We start from the raw sequence: 26,020 nt of genomic DNA, 5'->3' as shown, positions 1-26,020 counted from the left end.
CGCCGCTGCCGCCGGAGATGCAGGAGGGACACAGGAGAGCCGCGCGCTGCGCTCTGTGTCCCTCCTTCAGAAGACAGCGTGGGAGCGATGGAGGGTAAGTATCTAGCACTGTGGGGCATATCTGGCACACCTGGCACTATGGGGCATATCTGGCACTAAAGCTGACTCGAGTATAAGCCGAGGTGGCTTTTTCAGCACAAAAAAAAAGTGCTGAAAAAAGTCGGCTTATACTCGAGTATATACGGTAATATCATGTGAATTGAGGGTACTGTGCGGCATAATGTGTACTGGTAGCTCTGAAATGTGATATAGGGTGAATTTAAGCACTACTGCGATTCATAAAAGAAACTAGGGCACTACTATGGGGCATAGCGTTAAATAAGTCTTTACTATGGTTCAGAAAATGAACTAGGGCACTATTATAGGGCATAAAATTAACAACTGCTACAGAGAAGTGTCTCTCTAGAAGCACTGGGCCGGGGGCTATGGTGCCCACAAAGTTCTGGCTACGCCCCTGCACCCCACCCACATCTAAATCTCTGTGCACATGTATGTACAGTGCAGCATGGTTTTGCCTAGTTGTGTGCTCTTTTGCTTTACTAACAAACATGAATCAGGCCTTTAGTCATGGCAAAACACTAATCCTAGTACAGTAAAAGCAAACAGACGCAATATGGAGGAAAAACAACATCATCTAGGGTACAAGACCAGACGGATCCGATTAGAGGGAGCTGTGCCATGCATCTTTATGCTTCATTTCTGACTTTCCTTTCTTGGAATAATAATTACCCTAAGTACCTAGTACACATTATTCAAAGTAATATTCAACATTGGGGAAACAGCAGAACTGAGGAAAAGTATGCCGTTTGTGTAAAGGGCAAAAGACAGATCTGCCACACATTGTAATTGTTTATCTGCAACTTTATATCCATTCCTTTGGTGAAAAAAGGCCAAAAACCTAAATTTCTCTGACGTCCTAAGTGGATGCTGGGGACTCCGTCAGGACCATGGGGAATAGCGGCTCCGCAGGAGACAGGGCACAAAAGTAAAAGCTTTAGGATCAGGTGGTGTGCACTGGCTCCTCCCCCTATGACCCTCCTCCAAGCCTCAGTTAGATTTTTGTGCCCGGCCGAGAAGGGTGCAATCTAGGTGGCTCTCCTAAAGAGCTGCTTAGAGTAAAAGTTTTGTTAGGTTTTTTATTTTCAGTGAGTCCTGCTGGCAACAGGCTCACTGCATCGAGGGACTTAGGGGAGAGAAGTGAACTCACCTGCGTGCAGGATGGATTGGCTTCTTAGGCTACTGGACACCATTAGCTCCAGAGGGAGTCGGAACACAGGTCTCACCCTGGGGTTCGTCCCGGAGCCGCGCCGCCGACCCCCTTGCAGATGCCGAAAAGTGAAGAGGTCCAGAAACCGGCGGCAGAAGACTTTTCAGTCTTCATAAGGTAGCGCACAGCACTGCAGCTGTGCGCCATTGTTGTCAGCACACTTCATAGCAGCGGTCACTGAGGGTGCAGGGCGCTGGGGGGGGCGCCCTGGGCAGCAATGATAGTACTTTATTCTGGCAAAAAATACATCACATATAGCCCCTGGGGGCTATATGGATGTATTTAACCCCTGCCAGGTCTCAGAAAAACGGGAGAAGAAGCCCGCCGAAAAGGGGGCGGGGCCTATTCTCCTCAGCACACAGCGCCATTTTCCCTCACAGAAATGCTGGTGGGAAGGCTCCCAGGCTCTCCCCTGCACTGCACTACAGAAACAGGGTTAAAACAGAGAGGGGGGGCACTTATTTGGCGATATGACTATATATATTAAAATGCTATAAGGGAAAAACACTTATATAAAGGTTGTCCCTGTATAATTATAGCGTTTTTGGTGTGTGCTGGCAAACTCTCCCTCTGTCTCCCCAAAGGGCTAGTGGGGTCCTGTCCTCTATCAGAGCATTCCCTGTGTGTGTGCTGTGTGTCGGTACGTGTGTGTCGACCTGTATGAGGACGATGTTGGTGAGGAGGCGGAGCAATTGCCTGTAATGGTGATGTCACTCTCTAGGGAGTCGACACCGGAATGGATGGCTTATTTAAGGAATTACGTGATAATGTCAACACGCTGCAAGGTCGGTTGACGACATGAGACGGCCGGCAAACCAATTAGTACCTGTCCAGGCGTCTCAAACACCGTCAGGGGCGTTAAAACGTCCTTTTACCTCAGTCGGTCGACACAGACACAGACACGGACACTGGCTCCAGTGTCGACGGTGAAGAAACAAAAGTATTTTCCTTTAGGGCCACACGTTACTTGTTAAGGGCAATGAAGGAGATGTTACATATTTCTGATACTACAAGTACCACAAAAAAGGGTATTATGTGGAGTATGAAAAAACTACATGTGGTTTTTCCTGAATCAGATAAATTAAATGAAGTGTGTGATGATGCGTGGGTTTCCCCCGATAGAAAATTATTGGCGGTATACCCTTTCCCGCCAGAAGTTATGGCGCGTTGGGAAACACCCCTTAGGGTGGATAAGGCGCTCACACGCTTATCAAAACAAGTGGCGTTACCGTCTCCAGATACGGCCGCCCTCAAGGAGCCAACTGATAGGAGGCTGGAAAATATCCTAAAAAGTATATACACACATACTGGTGTTATACTGCGACCAGCGATCGCCTCAGCCTGGATGGGCAGCGCTGGGGTGGCTTGGTCGGATTCCCTGACTGGAAATATTGATACCCTTGACAGGGACAGTATTTTATTGACTATAGAGCATTTAAAGGATGCATTTCTAAATATGCGAGATGCACAGAGAGATATTTGCACTCTGGCATCAAGAGTAAGTGCGATGTCCATATCTGCCAGAAGATGTTTATGGACACGACAGTGGTCAGGTGATGCAGATTCCAAACGGCACATGGAAGTATTGCCGTATAAAGGGGAGGAGTTATTTGGGGTCGGTCCATCGGATCTGGTGGCCACGGCAACAGCTGGAAAATCCACCTTTTTTACCCCAAGTCACATCTATGCAGAAAAAGACATCGTCTTTTCAGCCTCAGTCCTTTCGTCCCCATAAGGGAAGAAGACTGCAGCAGGCAGCCCATTCCCAGGAACAGAAGCCTTCCACCGCTTCTGCCAAGTCCTCAGCATGACGCTGGGGCCGTACAAGAGTTTCAGCATGCAGTGGGCTTACTCGCAAGTGGACCCCTGGATCCTACAAGTAGTATCCCAGGGGTACAGATTGGAAATTCGAGACGTCTCCCCCTCGCAGGTTCCTGAAGTTTGCTTTACCAACGTCTCCCTCCGACAGGGAGGCAGTATTGGAAACAATTCACAAGCTGTATTCCCAGCAGGTGATAATCAAAGTACCCCTCCTACAACAAGGAAAGGGGTATTATTCCACACTATATTGTGGTACTGAAGCCAGACGGCTCGGTGAGACCTATTCTAAATCTGAAATATTTGAACACTTACATACAAAGGTTCAAATCAAGATGGAGTCACTCAGAGCAGTGATAGCGAACCAGGAAGAAGGGGACTATATGGTGTCCCTGGACATCAAGGATGCTTACCTCCATGTCCAAATTTGCCCTTCTCACCAAGGGTACCTCAGGTTCGTGGTACAAAACTGTCACTATCAGTTTCATACGCTGCCGTTTGGATTGTCCACGGCACCCCGGGTCTTTACCAAGGTAATGGCCGAAATGATGATTCTTCTTCATAGAAAAGGCGTCTTAATTATCCCTTACTTGGACGATCTCCTGATAAGGGCAAGGTCCAGAGAACAGTTGGAGGTCGGAGTAGCACTATCTCAAGTAGTTCTACGACAGCACGGGTGGATTCTAAATATTCCAAAACCGCAGCTGTCTCCGACGACACGTCTGCTGTTCCTAGGGATGATTCTGGACACAGTCCAGAAAAAGGTGTTTCTCCCGGAGGAGAAAGCCAGGGAGTTATCCGAGCTAGTCAGGAACCTCCTAAAACCAGGAAAAGTGTCAGTGCATCATTGCACAAGGGTCCTGGGAAAAATGGTGGCTTCTTACGAAGCGATTCCATTCGGCAGATTTCATGCAAGAACTTTTCAGTGGGATCTGCTGGGATAATGGTCCGGATCGCATCTTCAGATGCATCAGCGGATAACCCTGTCTCCAAGGACAAGGGTGTCTCTTCTGTGGTGGCTGCAGAGTGCTCATCTACTAAAGGGCCACAGATTCGGCATTCAGGACTGGGTCCTGGTGACCACGGATGCCAGCCTAAAAGGCTGGGGAGCAGTCACACAAGGAAAAAATTTCCAGGGAGTGTGATCAAGTCTGGAGACTTCTCTCCACATAAATATACTGGAGCTAAGAGCAATTTACAATGCTCTAAGCTTAGCAAGACCTCTGCTTCAAGGTCAGCCGGTATTGATCCAGTGGGACAACATCACGGCAGTCGCCCACGTAAACAGACAGGGCGGCACAAGAAGCAGGAGGACAATGGCAGAAACTGCAAGGATTCTTCGCTGGGCGGAAAATCATGTGATAGCACTGTCAGCAGTGTTCATTCCGGGAGTGGACAACTGGGAAGCAGACTTCCTCAGCACGACCTCCACCCGGGAGAGTGGGGACTTCATCGGGAAGTCTTCCACATGATTGTGAACCGTTGGGAAAGACCAAAGGTGGACATGATGGCGTCCCGCCTGAACAAAAAACTGGACAGGTATTGCGCCAGGTCAAGAGACCCTCAGGCAATAGCTGTGGACGTTCTGGTAACACCGTGGGTGTACCAGTCGGTGTATGTGTTCCCTCCTCTGCTTCTCATACCTAAGGTACTGAGAATTATAAGACGTAGAGGAGTAAGAACTATACTCGTGGCTCCGGATTGGCCAAGAAGGGCTTGGTACCCGGAACTTCAAGAGATGCTCACAGAGGACTCATGGCCTCTGCCGCTAAGAAGGGACTTGCTTCAGCAAGTACCATGTCTGTTCCAAGACTTATCGCGGCTGCGTTTGACGGCATGGCGGTTGAACGCCGGATCCTAAGGGAAAAAGGCATTCCGGAAGAGGTCATTCCTACCCTGGTCAAAGCCAGGAAGGAGGTGACCGCACAACATTATCACCACATGTGGCGAAAATATGTTGCGTGGTGTAAGGCCAGGAAGGCCCCACGAAGAAATTTCAACTCGGTCGATTCCTGCATTTCCTGCAAACAGGAGTGTCTATGGGCCTCAAATTGGGGTCCATTAAGGTTCAAATTTCGGCCCTGTCGATTTTCTTCCAGAAAGAATTGGCTTCAGTTCCTGAAATCCGGAAGTTTGTCAAGGGAGTACTGCATATACAACCCCCTTTTGTGCCTCCAGTGGCACTGTGGGATCTCAACGTAGTTCTGGGATTCCTCAAATCACATTGGTTTAAACCGCTCAAATCTGTGGATTTGAAATATCTCACATGGAAAGTGACCATGATGTTGGCCCTGGCCTCGGCCAGGCGAGTGTCAGAATTGGCGGCTTTATCTCACAAAAGCCCATATCTGATTGTCCATTCGGACAGGGCAGAGCTGCGGACTCGTCCCCAGTTTCTCCCTAAGGTGGTGTCAGCGTTTCACCTGAACCAGCTTATTGTAGTACCTGCGGCTACTAGGGACTTGGAGGACTCCAAGTTGCTAGATGTTGTCAGGGCCCTGAAAATATAGGTTTCCAGGACGGCTGGAGTCAGGAAAACTGACTTGCTGTTATCCTGTATGCACCCAACAAACTGGGTGCTCTTGCTTCTAAGCAGACGATTGCTAGTTGGATGTGTAGTACAATTCAGCTTGCACATTCTGTGGCAGGCCTGCCACAGCCAAAATATGTAAATGCCCATTCCACAAGGAAGGTGGGCTCATCTTGGGCGGCTGCCCGAGGGGTCTCGGCTTTACAACTTTGCCGAGCTGCTACTTGGTCAGGGGCACACCCTGGCTGAGGAGGACCTGGAGTTCTCTCACTCGGTGCTGCAGAGTCATCCGCACTCTCCCGCCTGTTTGGGAGCTTTGGTATAATCCCCATGGTCCTGACGGAGTCCCCAGCATCCACTTAGGACGTCAGAGAAAATAAGAATTTACTTACCGATAATTCTATTTCTCGTAGTCCGTAGTGGATGCTGGGCGCCCATCCCAAGTGCGGATTGTCTGCAATACTTGTACATAGTTATTGTTACAAAAATCGGTTTATTATTGTTGTGAGCCATCTTTTCAGAGGCTCCGCTGTTATCATGCTGTTAACTGGGTTCAGATCACAGGTTGTACAGTGTGATTGGTGTGGCTGGTATGAGTCTTACCCGGGATTCAAAATCCTTCCTTATTGTGTACGCTCGTCCGGGCACAGTATCCTAACTGAGGCTTGGAGGAGGGTCATAGGGGGAGGAGCCAGTGCACACCACCTGATCCTAAAGCTTTTACTTTTGTGCCCTGTCTCCTGCGGAGCCGCTATTCCCCATGGTCCTGACGGAGTCCCCAGCATCCACTACGGACTACGAGAAATAGAATTATCGGTAAGTAAATTCTTATTATCTATTACTCAGTGGGCCTGATTCGGATTTGTACGCCAGACCCAATGGAATGAATCCTGCGTGATCACTCCCAGCCCCTTTCCCCTTAGCCGCAGCATGACTGACATGCTGCAGCGTTTTGGGGACAGAGTAGGGACAGCACCCGGGACCAGTCTACAAAACAGGGTCGTGTCTCCCTCGTTTTGTAGGGGTGGTGAGCCCAGATTTCCTGGACCTGACGGAGGGTTCCAACGTCCAATCTGAGAAAGCTTTGGCTGAGGGCTGATGGTGCATAGCACTTAAGTTGCAGATGCCGGCAGGAGTCCTCTATCTCCTACAGACATCTCCTCCAGCATTGGAATAATTGTGGTACAGTATTGCACAGCTGCTTCCTTGCAGCTCTGCAGTACCAACCACATCATCAGGCGTCATGTGGAACAAAAAGGATATGTATATGAGTACACCTCTGGGAGCACAATATTATACCCCTTTCACACCGCACAAATAACCCGGTATCGACCCAGCATATTGCCGGATCGACACGGGTCTGCGTGCGGTGTGAAAGGGGCATAGCCGAAATCGCGGGTCGCCTGACCCAGCAATTCAACCCGGGAATAAAGCAGTGTTATACCCGGGTTGAATACCGGGTCAGTGGCTGCGTAAACGGGCTCCGGGGTCAATGCGTCCCCGGGACCCGTTTACTACAGCAGGGAGAGGCGGCGCGGAGATGATCTCATCTCCCAGTGCCACCGCCGGCTCCACCCACCGCTGCTATGGCAACCCACCCGGCATATTGTCGGGTCGGGGAAGCCTGCAGCAGCAGCCGATGCCGGATCCCACCTGGGATGGACCCGTTTCCAGTTCCCGGGTGGGATCTGGCATTGGCAGTGTGAAAGGGGTATTATTCTGTTTGACTCACTATATAAGTTTAACCTTTCTAGGGTATTGCAATGGAGCATACACCTAAGGTGTATTTGATATGGGTCAAAAAAGACCCGAACATCCTAGGAAGGTTAAACTAATTATACTGCCATATTAAAACACACAACAAAAGTAACAAACTATACTAGAAAAGGAAGATTTATTATATAAGATATACAGGTATCAAGAACAGCCTATTGGAGGAGGGTATTTAATTAGTGACGATTTTTTTCGGCAAGTCGAAAAAACTGCACACTTCGTCGCTTTTAGGGCAAATTTGGATTCACACTGTTTAATTCCAGTGACGGTTTTGTCGAAAATGCCGGTAATGGCAAAAAACGCGTAGATCAGCGAATTCACCGCCAATCCACGTGTTTTGTCGCATTTACAGGGGGGTTTCGCCAGTTTTGGGTCCGTTTTTTGCCCATGCCGATTCGACCCCATAGGCGAAAATGTATTACAAAATGAGCGAAAATGCCTGCAGACGAATACGATGGGTCGAATTAGTGACGTTTTATCGGCTGGATGAATACCCCCCTATAAGTGTCGTAATGTCAAACCTCGTGATATCTAACCTTGAGGTGCATTACTTTTGTTTTTTGTTTTTTTTATTTATTATTGCATTTAAATACTGTCTCTGTAAGGACCTCCATCGTGATATCTTCTTTCAACAGGAAATAAAAAAATGGGAACTTAATTTCCTGTAATACCCTAAATAAGTAGCAGGGGTTTAGACATTGATCCATGGCCAAAATACTGGTGCGGTGACTATACAGAATGTATTGTGCTTAGCTATTAGGTAGGCAGTCATACAGACAGACAGCACTGTCTTGGCTAAAACCTTGCGGGCTACTGCGCTACACCCTAGAGTCAAGGCCGTGACAAGGCAGTCATCAGTGGATCGTGTGTTGGCAGTTATCTGCCATGTACATAAGCATGCTTCCAATAAATTGTATGTATGAAGTCTTTGTATGACTTACCACGGCTATTCTCAGAAGGTGGCACTAGCCTGCAAGGGTTTTAGCCAAGACAGTAAACTGTCATATGTATGACTGTCCTTCTGCTTGTAAGCCCTCCCTCATGTTCATCCCCAGCACTATCCTTGATTCCATTGTTCCTTGTCCCTTGTCTCCTAGTCCCTCTCAGCGCCTCTGACCTTTGGTGGGTGCAGGCTCATCGAATGCTGAACTGGCTTCCTCTTCCTTTCGCTTACCTCCATTTACCTGTCAAGGAACAGCGATTTCCCCAACCCTTGCCTCTGCTCCACATCCTGCTAGTTTGTCAGTTTATTGCCCTGTATTTTGCAATTAAATGTGATTGATCTGACAGGTTTTACTGTTACTGTGTGTATAATCCTGTACGGCGCTGCAGGAGCTTTGTGGCACCTTTTTAAAATAAAGATAATGACTCAAATGACACTTATTGAAAGTGCATATCCACTGACACCCTGATTATACATTCTCTAGGGCAGTATATACTGTCACCTCATATCTGGATTAAGTGACTATGCCATTCCATATTGACTAATCCACTTTTCATAGAAGATTCCAGAAATACTGTACTGCCACACAAAGAATATATATGTATAGGTGTGACAATGGGCCTGATTCAGAGGTGACCGCTGCTGGGAATTTATGCTATTGCCGCAGCTGTTGGGCTGTCTGCTGAGATGCCCACCAGGCTGTAATATACTGCAGTGCGCTAACAATCGCACCATCGAACGGATATTGACTTCACCATCGGACATTAAAGCAACCTTATGGTTGCTCAGAATGTCTGGACTGTACATTGCTGACAATGCCAGAGGAACTACGTCTTTTGACACCACCCTGGCACACCCCCAACATACCCGCAGAGGAAAGCCACCTCACGGTGATCAGTGCTGTCTAGCAAAGCAGTTTTGTTGCTTACAGTGGTTGTATTTGTGCGAATAAGACGCAGCTTTGCTGACGGACGGGATCTAGCGTGCCAATAGGGGCTGCTTGGCGTGACTGATATCTAGCCAACCATTTTAGCTGCACCGTATGTTCTCCTGGACCTCTTGCGTAGAGTCTTGTTTTTGCGACAACCGTATAAGCAATTGAGTGATACACAGCAATAATATTATATATACCATTTCACATCCTCTGAACACTATTCTTCTTTTGTTATTATATGTTTTTTTTTCTCTTGCTGGTTTTAATAAAATGTATATCAAATTTCTATTACTGTTTTAATATAGGTTAAGTTTTAGAAGTGCACAACACCAAGACAACTCACTTCTCTAATGTATTGTGAACGTGACTCCTAAGCTGTCTCTATTAGGTGTCCTGTTTTTCTATGCAGTTTAGATAGCGTCATTATTTGTATGTGTTTCTGCTTAATATGGTGACCATAACCAATCTGAACATCCCCACTGCATATGAAGTGACGGCTCTCTTGCTTTTTCCTAGCGGATTCCACTGGGTCACATTCTCTGTATACCAACTACCAGGATTATGAGATCATGTTTCACGTTTCCACCATGCTGCCATATACCCCAAACAACCGGCAACAGGTAAGTCCCACATATGAGGGGGAAGGAAGAGGGGCAGTGTGGATCTGCGGGTGGGGAGAGAACAGGGCAGAGCATAGAAGTCATTATCTAGTTACTGTTATCAGATAATGGAGTTTGTATTTATTAGTGTAGCACTTATAAAGGTGTTTCAGGAATTTCCATCGTTCTCTTACAATATTTTTTAAAGTTTGTGTTCATATACAGAAATCAGACATTGAACTTTAAATTCTATAAGGTTTCTTTTTTTCTAAAAATATAAACTTTATTGACAAATACAAATATAAAAAAAAGAGGGACAGACTGTCAGTCTTAATTTCATTATGATGTTTGAACTAAAGCACTACTCACTGTACAGAGATCTCTCTTGCCGCAAATTCACAGACCATTAAGCAGCTCTTACTGGTGTTGATTCACCTCAAGCTTATAATACTGAAATGGACTCCTCTGAAGACAACTTCATAGAGGAATCTGTTGGCTAATGTGGGGAAGAAGAACAGTATGTAGATCCGGAGGAACAACAAGAGGTTAATAATTAACTTGATGTCTCTGAAGAGAAGATCATAGAGGAATCTATCACCCAATGTGTTTGAGAATAACAAAATCTAGATTTACAAAAGTGTGAAGAGAGGCGACGGGCCCAGCAGATGAGGAAGACTATCTGACAACGGACCATAGGGAATGGTTCTTTAGTGATATCAATGTTTGGTGATACAATGGTGAATCGTTGGGATACTCATGAAGGCTGGAGAATGCTTGCACTGTGGATACACAATGAGAGAGAACAAAGGGATTCCTCTGCTGTAGGTGAACCTGAAGGTAACAAGAGAGAAAAGACAACAGCAGCCTGGTTGAACACCCATGACGAGGAGGAAATAATATCGGTTCTCAATGATGACACTGTAGGGGAGCTAGGACAGCTTAAAAAAGAATTAAAAGCTGCAGTAATAATAGAAAGAATTGAAGAACCACAGCAGTAGAAGGAAAACCTCAATGAGAGACTCTGGGGAAAGACCTCACACTTTGGTTGGTGCAGCATAAGAACAGCGGTGCTGAATGGATTTCACAGGCGCAACGGTGCCTGTTGGATGACGTGATGGCGGTAATCTTAAAAATATTTCAGGTTTTCACGTTGTAGCTCTCTTACCTACTGGTCGACATGAGCAGCCCTGAGACAGCAAGCCCCTGGTCCATAACAGCTGTACTCAAACAACAACCGTACTTCCCACACCACAGATGTCCCTTGCCGGGATAGCACCACTAACTTTCAGGGAGTCCAACACCTGAAGTGGTGAAAGTCAGAAGAGCAGGAAACCCAATGCACCCAGCAGCATGGGTTTACACCCTTCTATTCACATCCCTCCAAGTAGGAATCTCCAGCTGGGGAACTACAAACTGAGAAGCATCTTGACCCCAGAGAGTCTGCTAAAACCTTCACCACATAAGACTGTAGATTCTGATTAGGAACAGACTTAGGGGTCTATTCATGAAGCAGTGAAAACTGCGGAGGTGTGAGCCAGTGGAAAAGTTGCCCATGGCAACCAATCAGCATTGATGTAACATTAATAATTTGCATACTATACAATTGCCACGGGCAACTTCTCCACAGGATCACTTTTCCACTCTTTTCACTGCTTCACCCGTTTCCTATGCAATGTACAATAAGTAATGTCACTGTGAAGCATGGACACACCAAGGGAGGGTATCAGGACTGCCCCAATCCAGCATCTGACTCGGGCTTCTTTAACAAGAACTTTATATCAGAACTTGTATACTGTAGGAGGTGGTGTATAGATCCTGTAATATATGAATTTGTTTTACAATACAAGGATTATATCCAATTTGTGTTACTCTATCCCTTACTGCCCACCCACCTTACAACATCACATACAAACACAGCCAACAAGGACACAACACACTTGTACAGTAATTGTAGCCTACATGTACACTTACACACAGCGCAGTCACTATCATCAAGTAGTGTAGCACTTGACTATTCCCCCACTTTCTGCCCTGCAGTTCTGTGATTGCTCTTTTTATTTTTGTAATATTTATTTTAAATTTTTAATATTACATAAGTGAGTGAGAAGAGGAGGTGACTGTTTAGGGAATTTCTAATGTGTGATGACATATACACACAGAAACATGGGCGTTGAAGCTCCCTGAATAGATACACAATGTTGAACATGTAACTAGTTTCAGGCAAAGCACACGTGTTACTGTATTATCTTTACATAACAGCTACTGATATAAAAGAAAATACCTTTTTGAATGGTTCAGGCAAGGTGGTCATATATAGTTTTGCTTCTAATTCTGGTCATGGCAAGCCTCAAATGTGACATCAGTATGACCATCACGTTTTATTTATCGGAGTAATAAACCCCTCTAACGCTGTCACTTTTCTCCTGTCACTTCAGCTTCTGCGGAAAAGGCATATCGGGAACGACATTGTGACGATCATCTTCCAGGAGCCGGGAGCTCTTCCCTTTACCCCTCAGAACATCCGTTCACACTTCCAACATGTGTTCATTATTGTCCGGGCACATGACCCTTGCACTGAGAACGTCAGCTACAGGTGGGTTCTAGTTGTTAGCCTGGACATATCATATTTGGCCTTGTCTTAATCATATTGTGTCTATCTTAATAACACTGTTTGATTTCATCCACAGGGTGGCAGTAACAAGATCCAAAGATGTCCCTCCCTTTGGTCCTCCAATTCCCAATGGTGTCAAATTCCGTAAGTCTGATGTATTCCGTGACTTTCTTCTGGCTAAAGTCATCAATGCTGAGAATGCAGCACACAAGTCTGATAAGTTCCACACTATGGCGACCCGTACAAGGCAAGAATACCTAAAGGACCTGGCAGAGAATTATGTTACCAATACTCCTATTGATACCACGGGTAAATTCAATCTAATCTCTCTGACTTCCAAGAAAAAGGAGCGGACAAAGGCTCGGGCAGGTGCCGAATTGCAGAGTACTGGGGCCCTTTGCTGGCGAGTGATGGCTCAAGACTTCTCTCAAGCTGCGGAGACAGAGTGTGCATTAGGCATCTCAAATGAGTTTATGGTCCTGATTGAGACTGCTACAAAGGAGGTGGTCTTTAACTGTTATTGTGCTGATGTAATTGGGTGGACACCAGAACCATTGTCCCTCAAGATCTTTTATGGCCGGGGTGATCATATACTGATACGGACGCTAGACGGTAACGGGGAAGATATCCGGGAGATCGTGCAAAGGTTGAAGGTCAGTGAATCTTCAGTTAGACAACAGTGTTTTTTGCGTGCTACGTCCTTTCTAACTGGGTGATTCCAGAGTCAACAATTTAAATGTAAATAAATAAAAGCATATAGTAAATCAAACTATACCAGTGGTTTTTTAGAAAAATCCATTATCATATCCTACATAGGCACTTCCATTTTATATGCTGGTGTTGAATGCGATTATATAACCTCAACTTAAGACATTGCTGTCTGTCCTCATCACCCGCAAAGTCTGCCAGCAAAGGTCCCCATATGTTATATGTAATAGCCAAACACGAAGATCCGATGGCACGTCTAGAGGCCATTTAAAATTGAGCTTTAACTTTCCCAGTTTAAAAACAGTTGATCTGTAACTGCTCGCATAGTATATTTATTAATACACAGTATTTATTATATATAATTTGACCATCAAGTCAGCCAAGATATCCGTAACAGGCCTTGGCTGAAGATCTACCTTGTATATGCCATGAAACACTGAGTACCTGGTACTTTTGTGTCACTTACAGCTCTTGCTGATACAGTCCCTGTTATCTATGTGATACTGTAGGCATTCATACATTATAATGTAGCCTTGAACCCTATCCTAGCTCACTACCTTTTGGGAGCATCTTCTGCCAGACTTTTACTGCTAACCCACCAATGATTGTGATCTGAGTGGTCCCATTTAGCTACCATTGGATTGTTCATGTGTTGTACAAGAGCTGCATAGTGTTGCTCTTCAGGGTGAGACGTACGGTGGTAAGGACAGGATGTGTGATGTGGAGAATGAAAGGAGAGAGAAGGATCCATCACTACCTTTCTTTAGTTCCATGTCCGCATCTTGAGATCCCATTCCTGTGCTTTGTACATAAATGAAGAATATACATGCCTTATCCTATTGGGGGTACTTGTTACCCTGGTCACATTCTATACAAAATAGATATATAGATATATCGCAGATGGTGCTTGCAAAGAAAATAAAAAAACTAGTTTAAACTTGTGCTGAGGACAACTACGGTTGTGTGCAGTGCTGGTAGTACACACTGGGAGCTGCGTCAGTCGTGTTCTTTTCCACCGCTACATCATCCTGCGTTTTCCCTGTGCTGACCCAAACAGTACGTTATCTCGTTATGAACCCACGTCTTAGGGGTACACACTAGGCGATTTCTGTCTAAAAAATAAACAATAACGACATTTATATCGTTGTTGTTTATTTTTAGCCAGAAATCGTCCAGTGTGTATGGAGGTGATATTGATGAACGATGCTCGCTCCCGCATGTCATTCAGCGTTCACCAATATTGAGCTGACATGCAGCGCAACCCGTCAGTGTCGGGTTGAGCTGCACGTTCGGGAATGCCGCCGGTGACGTCACTGAACGTTATCGTTGAACGATAAAGTTCAGTGCGTGCGCACTATATCGTTGAACGCTGTATCGTTCAAAGACCTAGTCATTCACCGCCGGCATTAAAACATCCGGTAGTGTGTACCCCCCCTTAGATGCTTCTGGGGTTTGTGGGAATCTGTGCTAAACGGAGATGAATAGGAAACGTGTGAGCTTTGCTTAGGGGCCGTGTAAGCCAAAGGTGACCTCTCTTTAACCATTAAGAACATATTAGCACATTAATTGTTTTGCTATGTAGTATAATATCTGGATTTAAACTGAGATTCTTTATACACATTGTTGAGAGCAGTGCGAATACCGTACGCCAAAGTGGCCCTAAATACAGACAACTAATTACATGTGAAGTTCATTTCGGACAGGTAATGTACCTAGAGTCTACAAATAATAATGATAGGAGCCTGGCTATTTGCTGCACTAATTAAAAACATTAATGGGAATTTGAGTAAGGTGCTAAGCCAAAATGCAGGCATTCCCAATCCTCAAAGCAGTGTGCAATACTCGGATCTTATTCCTAGATAATAAATTAAAGATATTTACTCTGTCACCTCCTGACTGTAACCGTAGAGAGTAGTATAGGTTCATTGGAGAAGTTCTGGAACAGATGGATGTTTGCGGACAATAGAGATTGGTCATTGAATGTCCATTTGCTAAGATGTAATGAAATCCTTTTTCCATGTTCCCCCAACATGCTAGACGGTCAAAATTTTATTTAAAATTAATTTTTATATAGACAAATAGTGGTCAGCAGTGATGTAAAAAGGGCAGCACAAAATATGTACTTATCTGCAACTACTCTAACAAGACCACTAAATTAGTATTAAACTGCAAACAATGGGAAGATCACTATATAGATCTATACCCCATCCTTTATCTAGAATTCTTTTGGTGGAGCTCGCCTCCTGTAACCACTCCACCATTTTTGTAGCGAGCAGGGATCTAGCACATATAGCCAGACAGGTGTGGTTCATAGGGTCGACCACACTTAAATCTACAGTCTCTAGGATGACCACTATTGGTCAACAGTGACTAAGTCGACCCCTAAAATAGGTTGACACAAGCATCATGTCGACTTGACAAAGGTCGACATGTTTTTTTTATCGTTTTCTTCGTAGAGTGACCGGGAACCCCAATTAGTGCACCATGTCCCGTCGCTTCGCTCACCATGCTTCAGGCAAGGTGCCTCGCTGCGCTTGGCGCAAGTTAGTGTTCACAATCGTAGTCCACATGGATCATAAAGTATGAAAAAAAATTTTTACGAAATAAATTGTGACACATGTCGACATTTTGTCATGTCGACCTAGTGTATGTAGACCAATAGCTGTCGACCTAATGACTGTCGACCTAGAGACCGGATACCAGCCAGACAAATGTCCTGGCTATATCAGGTCTTGTGACTGTCCATCACAACAATTGATGTGGACCCAACCAAGTACCGCTCTATGGGAAGGTAGGGAATTTTATATAAATACAATTTAGCACACAAGATCCCTTTTAATATTAATTTTATACCGAAGGACCTAATCTACCATGGTGGTGCTGCCATAGCATCTGTGCTGGAGAAGTATTGTAGCTGGAGTTGTAAAGGGCAGGCAGTTTGTAATGGTGTGATTTTGTGGAAACTGTGTCAGGGAGGAAACACGAGCCGCAGCATGTGACATATTACTAATATGAGACTGCGATCCATACGTAAGATAAACGTATAAATGGCATACTCTAGATGCATTGTAAGTTAGACACAGTTCAGAGACATTTAGGGGGCAATGCAATTCCCGGTGATGTGCCGACGAGACGTCCGGCTGCCCACGTTATTGCTTATTACGGAAAGCACAAGGAAGAATGAGCAAAGACACGTTGCTGCGGAGTACCTTTGCTACTGTTCTGTAGGCACATGGCGGAGAATTGATTTGCCCCCTTTCAGTCTCATTCTAATCTACATATTTGCCCTATAATAAGGACTGTTTCTGGGAAACAGACTAAGGGAATGACATGTAATTTAGGGAGGAGAGTAAGTCCTCTCATCTCTTCAGATTATGACCACGGGATGCGAGACGGTGGACATGACCTTGCGCCGGAATGGACTGGGTCAGCTCGGTTTCCACGTCAAGTACGACGGCACGGTGGCAGAGGTGGAGGACTATGGATTTGCATGGCAGGCTGGACTGCGTCAGGGCAGCCGACTGGTGGAAATATGCAAGGTGGCCGTGGTGACACTTACCCATGACCAGATGATTGACCTTCTGCGCACTTCAGTCACAGTGAAGGTGGTGATCATACCCCCGCATGAGGATGGGGTACCACGAAGGTAAGACACTATGTTACTTTACAAGTAGTCTGCTTAATTAACCAATGCTTGTCCTTTTAAAACCTGCTAGAAGTTACGTGCATGGAATGTAGTCCGCATCCCGACAGCACCTGTAGACCTATCCGTGGCTGTGCCACAGAAAGCATTATGCTTACCATGGGTCCTTTGTGCACACATCATTAGTTCCACTTTCTTGCCACACAACAGTCTCCTGCAGCATCAATAGAGCTTTCCAGTAATAGGGTGGCAGGCACGTACAGTTCAATAAACAAGTGATGGGAGTGCCCATATTGCTCTAGCCTTAGACTGCAGGATCTTCAAGCTTGGCCACTTCGCATTGTTCCACTATATGTTTGTGTGTTGTTATCATGGTATGTTCATTATAGGTTAATGTGAAGTGTTGTATATTACAGATAAGGAACCTAGATATGATACTGAAATGTACTGTGCTTTAGAACAATCTATTAATCTTTCCAAGGAGGACAAGTAGAAAAGTGCCCATAGCAGCCTGTTTCTATTTTTTATCACATACACTCTATAACACTTGTCACTGTGGGCAACTTCTCCACCAGACCACTTTAGAAAGTTTGATGCATGTCCCCCATAGTGAGAAACTTTTGTAGAAGAACAGATTGAATAAACTGGATGGTATAGTATTAAACTGAGGGATCCATAGTAGGGAGCGGAATGCTAAATATGCTGAGTGGTACTGTAATAAACGGGGGGATCCATAGCAGGGCGCTGAGTGGTACTGTAATAAACGGATGGATCCATAGTAGGGAGCTGAGTGGTACTGTAATAAACTGAGGGATCCATAGTAGGGAGCGGAATGCTAAATATGCTGAGTGGTACTGTAATAAACGGAGGAATCTATAGTAGGGAGCCGAGTACTAAATATGCTGAATGTTACTGTACTAAACCAAGGGATCTGTAGTAACGAGTGGAGTACAAATATATTGAGTGATACTACAATAGCAGAATGATCTTTAATAGGTAACAGAGTATTAATTATGCTGAGTAGCATTGTAATAAATTGAGGGAACCGTAGTAGGAGTAGAATACTAGATATGCAAAGTGGAACTGTAATAAACAGAGGGATCTATAGTAAGGAACGGAGTATTTGATAAATTGTGAGCTATTGTGATGAACTGGATGGAAACAAGATGCTAGAACCTGTATGCTGGGATTCCTATACATGGTGATTGGTAGTGTGCTGTATAGAGGAGTCCCTGGAGAAACTAGACTGCGGATAGATGTTCCCATGATATTGTGCTAAGCCGAGTGTGGTGAAGGTAGAGGGACTGTGTGCTAGTTACTATGGGTGGCACTGAGTTAGAGTTGGGGTCTTTTGAGTAAGGTTAAGTATCATAGATCAATATAAATGCAGTACGTGATGTAGAATTCTTTGTGTTGTGTTTGCACATACACTCCCTGCTCTCGGTGATCTCTGCACACATACAGTTCTGCTTCTCATTTGTTGCCATTGAGTTTGTAAGATTAATGTGGCACAGCGATGCATGATTTTATATAGCTCATGTTAAAGTGCACATACGGTGCCAGGGATTTGTGTTTTCTCACACTGTTTCTGAACCTACGTATATTTACATTTTATGTAGCGTATATATTTGTGCCCTTACCACTCTGTGTGTGGTGACGAATGGCAGTAACATGGAACGGTATACCGCTTTGTGAGACTTTCACTGTTGTCAGGCAGAGTGACATTATTGCAGAGCTCGCTAGTAAACCACTCCCGTTTAAACCCTTGCCGGACAAGTTGTAACACACAGATAGCTGCAGACTGTTCTTGTAACGTTACAGATCAGCCGTGGGGGCTGTGCTCACATTCTGCCTGTACATGTGGGAGACACACACACACAGAACATTCTTTATGCTGTCTCTATAGGGGATGGTCCGAGTCTTATGAACTTTGTTCTATGGACCACAAGGACTCTGAGATGGCCTCCTCTGCTTCCCGACCTCCCTTCCGCAGCAACGCAGCCTGGCACTGGACCAGCTCCACCACTCAACATGGAGCCAACCCTCCTCAGAAAGGAGTCACGTCTAACTACGCACAGTCGCTCAGCCGGCCACCCAAGCAGGTTCAAGTGGTGCCTGTCCGAGAGCCTCAGCCGCTGCACAACAGCAAGAGGTGAGTGAACTCCCTTATTGCAACATTTTTGGAGAGGTATACATCTGGTCTTGTGCTGCGATGGACCATGAGGCTTCACTTAAATAGAACATTTATTTTATTTATTGATTCATCAATTTATTTTTGTGAGCTAAGAAAAGTGTTTGATGTAAGTGGGATTTTTTTGGTTTGTTTTTTCAAGCAAAATAATCTTAACTGTATCTGTTCCATTCTTGTCAGCATCCTTTATTATCTGCACATATGTTATATGTTAATTATGTTCTTCACATCCATCTCATAACCTGATGGCTGTTTGTAACTCCACACAGATGTGTCCCTGGATGAAATTGAAACCATGAACCTAGCTGTGGCATGAGTTGTACACTACATGGCCCAAATGATGTATACATCTCATTATACACCATGGGCATTAATGTGGAGTAGGTAAAAGCTGCTACACCAGTGTTTTTCAACCGCTGTGCCGTGGCACACTAGTGTGCCCTGAGCAGTCTCTAGGCGTGCCGCCATAGAAGCAGAGCCAGGCCCGTCAGTGTGCTGCAGCTGCTGAGCCCCTGGAACAATCAATACTGATGGGTTTAGCGGCTGCAGAGCCAGTTCTGATTTCGGGCCTTGGCAGTGTTGGGCTCTTTTGGCCTTCTCAGATGTGGCTCAGTCGTGACCTATGGAGAAGCTGCGACATGACATCCTAGGACACGCAAATGCACCATGCATCATCATTATATTTGAGTGTGCCTTGGCAATATTTAAATCTTATAGAACAAGAAAGAAAAATTTGGAAGTTGCTCCACTGGGCGCCTCAACTATATCCACATCATGCGAACAACCATCAAATATATGCATAAAATGATATCTGCAATACATCCCTTGGTTAGATGTAATGGTCCGTCTTCATTCAATGCCCCTCCGTTTGTCATGGGTTAACATGTGAGGAGAGAAAGTACTGTATGTGTAGTAAAGTCAAATGTAATCACAAATACATTGCATACATTTAGAACAAAAAGTGGTCCCCCAAAATCCTGCTATGACGTATAGACACTACCTAGCATAGCCAATCATAATGCCTATGAGCAATGAGACACAGCTGTGCCTCCCATTCGCGCTGATCTCCCCCTTTCCGGTCACCATAGAAACGGTGTCGGCCAGATTGCGGTATCCAGTGACGTCCATCACATTCTCCAGAAGTGACGTATGGACGTCACTGGATACCGCGATCTGATTGTCCGCACCACACAATTCTCCAGAATACCATTGTACGCTGTTTCATTTAGATGATTCTAAAAGGCCCAGGCCTAACCATAAAAACAGCCCTGTACCATTATCCCTTCTCCACCGAACTTTACCGTTGGCCAGGACGCGCTCCTAGTATCCGCCAAACCCAGACTTCCTCTTCCACTGCCCCTGGTTGCAATGGCTTTGTGCTTAACAATACCTATGCAACGTATATGGCATTGGGCATGGTGATCTATGGCTGCTCAGCCTTGGAAACCCCATCTGTGAAGTTCCTGATGAGTTCTTGTGTTGATGTTGCGTCCAGTGAAGTTTGGAACTCGGCAGTGAGTGTTGTAACCGAGGGCAGGTGATTTTTTAGCACTACACGCTTCAGAACACAGTAGTTGTGTGTGGCCTACAGCTTCACGATTGATCTGTTGTTGATCTTAGATGTTTCCACTTCACAATAATAGCACTTATAGTCTCCAGTGACAGCTCTAGCAGGGTAGACATTAGACAGTGCCATGTTGAAAGTCACTGTGTTTCTCTGACGTCCTAAGTGGATGCTGGGGACTCCGTCAGGACCATGGGGAATAGCGGCTCCGCAGGAGACAGGGCACAAAATTAAAAGTTTGACCACTAGGTGGTGTGCACTGGCTCCTCCCCCTATGACCCTCCTCCAAGCCTCAGTTAGGTTTTTGTGCCCGGCCGAGAAGGGTGCAATCTAGGTGGCTCTCCTAAAGAGCTGCTTAGAATAAAAGTTTGTTAGGTTTTTTATTTTCAGTGAGTCCTGCTGGCAACAGGCTCACTGCAACGCGGGACTAAGGGGAGAAGAAGCGAACTCACCTGCGTGCAGGATGGATTGGCTTCTTAGGCTACTGGACACTAGCTACAGAGGGACGATCACAGGTACAGCCTGGATGGGTCACCGGAGCCGCGCCGCCGGCCCCCTTACAGATGCTGAAGAGAGAAGAGGTCCAGAAATCGGCGGCTGAAGACGTCCCAGTCTTCTTAAGGTAGCGCACAGCACTGCAGCTGTGCGCCATTGCTCTCAGCACACTTCACACCGCGGTCACTGAGGGTGCAGGGCGCTGGGGGGGGGCGCCCTGGGCAGCAATGTAATTACCTTTACTGGCTAAAAATACATTACATATAGCCCCTGGGCTATATGGATGTATTTAACCCCCGCCAGGATTACAGAAAAAAACGGGAGAAGAGCCCGCCGTGAAGGGGGCGGGGCCTATCTCCTCAGCACACAGCGCCATTTTTCCCACACAGATCCGCTGGTGGGAAGGCTCCCAGGCTCTCCCCTGCACTGCACTACAGAAACAGGGTTAAAACAGAGAGGGGGGGCATATTTTGGCGATATTAATATATATTAAGCTGCTATAAGGGAAAACACTTACTATAAGGTTGTCCCTGTATAATTATAGCGCCTTGGTGTGTGCTGGCAAACTCTCCCTCTGTCTCCCCAAAGGGCTAGTGGGGTCCTGTCCTCTATCAGAGCATTCCCTGTGTGTGTGCTGTGTGTCGGTACGTGTGTGTCGACAGGTATGAGGACGATGTTAGTGGAGGCGGAGCAATTGCCTGTAATGGGATGTCACCCCCTAGGGAGTCGACACCGGAATGGATGGCTTTATTTATGGAATTACGCGATAGTGTCAACACGCTACAAGGTCGGTTGACGATATGAGACGGCCGGCAAACCAATTAGTACCTGTCCAGGCGTCTCAAACACCGTCAGGGGCTTTAAAACGCCCATTACCTCAGTCGGTCGACATAGACACAGACACGGACACTGACTCCAGTGTCGACGGTGAAGAAACAAACGTATTTTCCAGTAGGGCCACACGTTACATAATCACGGCAATGAAGGAGGCGTTACATATTTCTGATACTACAAGTACCACAAAAATGGGTATTATGTGGGGTGTGAAAAAAAACTACCTGTAGTTTTTCCTGAATCAGATAAATTGATTGAAGTGTGTGATGAAGCGTGGGTTACCCCCGATAGGAAGTTGCTAATTTCAAAGAAGTTATTGGCATTATACCCTTTCCCGCCAGAGGTTAGGGCGCGCTGGGAAACACCCCCTAGGGTAGATAAGGCGCTCACACGCTTATAAAGACAAGTGGCGTTACCGTCTCCTGATACGGCCGCCCTCAAAGATCCAGCTGATAGGAGGCTGGAAAATACTCTAAAAAGTATATACACACATACTGATGTTATACTGCGACCAGCATTCGCCCCAGCATGGATGTGCAGTGCTGGGGGGGTTTGGTCGGAATCTCTGACTGGAAATATTGATACCCTGAATAGCGACAATATTTTATTGACTATAGAGCATTTAAAGGATGCATTTTCTTTATATGCGAGATGCACAGAGGGATATTGGCACTCTGGCATCAAGGGTAAGTGCGCTGTCCATTTCTGCCAGAAGAAGTTTATGGACGCGACAGTGGTCAGGTGATGCGGATTCCAAACGGCATATGGAAGTTTGCCGTATAAAGGGGAGGAATTATTTGGGGTCGGTCTATCGGACTTGGTGGCCACGGCAACAGCCGGAAAATCCACCTTTTTTACCTCAGGTCACCTCCCAACAGAAATAGACACCGTCTTTTCAGCCTCAGTCCTTTCGTTCTCATAAGAACAAGCGGGCAAAAGGCCATTCATATCTGCCCGAGGCAAAGGAAAGGGTAAGAGACTGCAGCAAGCAGCTCCTTCCCAGGAGCAGAAGCCTTCCCCCGCTTCTGGAAAGTCCTCAGCATGTCGCTGGGGCCCTACAAGCGGACTCAGGTCCGGTGGGGGGGTCGTCTCAAGAATTTCAGCGCGCAGTGGGCTCACTCGCAAGTCGACCCCTGGATCCTGCAGGTAGTATCACAGGGGTACAGATTGGAATTCGAGACGTCTCTTCCTCGCAGATTCCTGAAGTCTGCTTTACCAACATCTCCCTCCGACAGGGAGACGGTGTTGGAAGCTATTCACAAGCTGTATTCCCAGCAAGTAATAGTCAAGGTACCCCTACTACAACAAGGAAAGGGGTATTATTCCACGCTGTTTGTGGTACCGAAGCCGGACGGCTCGGTGAGACCTATTCTAAGTCTGAAATCTTTTGAACACTTACATACAAAGGTTCAAGTTCAAGATGAAATCACTCAGAGCAGTGATAGTGAATCTGGAAGACGGGGACTTTATGGTGTCCTGGGACATCAAGGATGCTTACCTCCATGTCCCAATTTGCCCTTCACACCAAGGGTACCTCAGGTTCGTGGTACAAAACTGTCACTATCAGTTTCAGACGTTGCCGTTTGGATTGTCCACGGCACCCCGGGTCTTTACCAAGGTAAAGGCTGAAATGATGATTCTACTTCAAAGAAAAGGCGTATTAATTATCCCTTACTTGAACGTTCTCCTGATAAGGGCAAGATCCAGAGAACAGTTAGAGGTCGCAGTAGCACTATACCAAGTAGTGCTACAACAGCACGGGTGGATTCTAAATATTCCAAAATCCCAGCTGATCCCGACAACACGTCTGCTGTTCCTAGGGATGATTCTGGACACAGTTCAGAAAAAGGTTTTTCTCCCGGAGGAGAAAGCCAGGGAGTTATCCGAGCTAGTCAGGAACCTCCTAAAACCAAGAAAAGTGTCAGTGCATCAATGCACAAGAGTCCTGGGTAAATGATGGCTTCTTACGAAGCGATTCCATTCGGCAGATTCCACGCAAGAACCTTTCAGTGGGATCTGCTGGACAAATCGTCCGGATCGCATCTTCAGATGCATCAGCGGATAGCCCCGTCTCCAAGGACAAGGGGGTCTCTTCTGTGGTGGTTGCAGGGTGCTCACCTTTTTGGAGGGCCGCAGATTCGGCATTCAGGACTGGGTCCTGGTGACCACGAATGCCAGCCTGAGAGGCTGGGGAGCAGTCACACAGGGAAGAAATTTCCAGGGAGTGTGGTCAAGCCTGGAGACTTCACTTCACATAAATATACTGGAGCTAAGGGCAATTTACAATGCTCTAAGCCTGGCAAGACCTCTGCTTCAGGGTCAGCCGGTGTTGATCCAGTAGGACAACACCACGGCAGTCGCCCACGTAAACAGACAGGGCGACACAAGAAGCAGGAGGGCAATGGCAGAAGCTGCAAGGATTTTTCGCTGGGCAGAAAATCATGTGATAGCACTGTCAGCAGTGTTCATTCCGGGAGTGGACAACTGGGAAGCAGACTTCCTCAGCAGACACGATCACCACCCGGGAGAGTGGGGACTTCACCCAGAAGTCTTCCACATGATTGTGAACCGTTGGGAAAAACCAAAGGTGGACATGATGGCGTCCCGCCTCAACAAAAAACTGGACAGGTATTGCGCCGGGTCAAGAGACCCTCAGGCAATAGCTGGGGACGCATTGGTAACACCATGGGTGTACCAGTCAATGTATGTGTTCCCCCCTCTGCCTCTCATACCCAAGGTACTGAGAATTATAAGGCGAAGGGGAGTAAGAACGATACTCGTGGCTCCGGATTGGCCAAGAAGGACTTGGTACCCGGAACTTCAAGAGATGCGCACGGAGGATCCGTGCACTCTACCTCTAGACTTACCGCGGCTGCGTTTGACGGCATGGCGGTTGAACGCCGGATCCTGAAGGAGAGGGCTCCGACGGAGGAATTTCAACTGGGTCGATTCCTACATTTCCTGCAAACAGGATTGTCTATGGGCCTCAAATTGGGGTCCATTAAGGTTCAAATTTCGGCCCTGTCGATTTTCTTCCAGAAAGAATTGGCTTCAGTTCCTGAAGTCCAAGCTTTTGTCAAAGCAGTACTACATATACAGCCCGGTTGTGCCTCCCAGTGGCACCGTGGGATCTCAATGTAGTTTTGGGATTTCTCAAATCCCATTGGTTTGAGCCACTCAAATCGGTGGATTTGAAATATCTTACATGGAAACTGACCATGCTACTGGCCCTGGCTTCGGCCAGGAGAGTGTAAGAATTGGCGGCTTTATCGTACAAAAGCCCATATCTGATTTTCCATTGGGACAGGGCAGAACTGCGGACGCGTCCTCAGTTTCTCCCTAAGGTGGTATCAGCGTTTCACCTGAACCAACCTATTGTGGTGCCTGCGGCTTCTAGCGACTTGGAGGACTCCAAGTTGTTCGACGTTGTCAGAGCCTTAAAAATATATATATATATTTAAAGGACGGCTGGAGTCAGAAAGGCTGACTCGCTGTTTATACTGTATGCACCCAACAAGCTGGGTGTTCCTGTGTCTAAGCAGACGATTGCTCGTTGGATTTGTAGCACAATTCAACTTGCGCATTCTGTGGCAGGCCTGCCACAGCCAAAATCTGTAAATGCCCATTCCACAAGGAAGGTGGGCTCACCTTGGGCGGCTGCCCGAGGGGTCTCGGCATTACAACGCTGCCGAGCAGCTAAGTGGTCAGGGGAGAACACGTTTGTAAATTTCTACAAATTTGATACCCTGGCTAAGGAGGACCTGGAGTTCTCTCATTCGGTGCTGCAGAGTCATCCGCACTCTCCCGCCCGTTTGGGAGCTTTGGTATAATCCCCATGGTCCTGACGGAGTCCCCAGCATCCACTAGGACGTCAGAGAAAATAAGAATTTACTTACCGATAATTCCATTTCTCGTAGTCCGTAGTGGATGCTGGGCGCCCATCCCAAGTGCGGATTGTCTGCAATACTTGTACATAGTTATTGTTACAAAAATCGGGTTATTATTGTTGGAAGCCATCTTTTCAGAGGCTCCTCTGTTATCATGCTGTTA

At 46.3% G+C, this 26,020-nt stretch overlaps 1 protein-coding gene across 7 annotated transcripts in view; it reads left to right on the top strand.

The window, feature by feature from the left end:
• SIPA1L3 (signal induced proliferation associated 1 like 3) overlaps window positions 1-26,020 on the top strand; it is a 177,654-nt gene that overhangs the window by 135,483 nt on the left and 16,151 nt on the right. For all 7 annotated transcript variants that reach the window (XM_063937664.1, XM_063937663.1, XM_063937659.1 and 4 more), the window contains 5 exons: window positions 9,842-9,945; window positions 12,360-12,517; window positions 12,612-13,188; window positions 16,615-16,889; window positions 18,793-19,038. In XM_063937664.1, the coding sequence (XP_063793734.1) occupies window positions 9,842-9,945; window positions 12,360-12,517; window positions 12,612-13,188; window positions 16,615-16,889; window positions 18,793-19,038 (1,360 nt within the window). The remainder of the gene's footprint in view (window positions 1-9,841; window positions 9,946-12,359; window positions 12,518-12,611; window positions 13,189-16,614; window positions 16,890-18,792; window positions 19,039-26,020) is intronic.

This window comes from Pseudophryne corroboree, chromosome 8, assembly GCF_028390025.1.
Source record: "Pseudophryne corroboree isolate aPseCor3 chromosome 8, aPseCor3.hap2, whole genome shotgun sequence".
Lineage (NCBI taxonomy): Eukaryota > Metazoa > Chordata > Amphibia > Anura > Myobatrachidae > Pseudophryne > Pseudophryne corroboree.
Note: the sequence above shows the minus strand (reverse complement) of the source record. Positions and strands in the feature narration are given on the sequence as shown.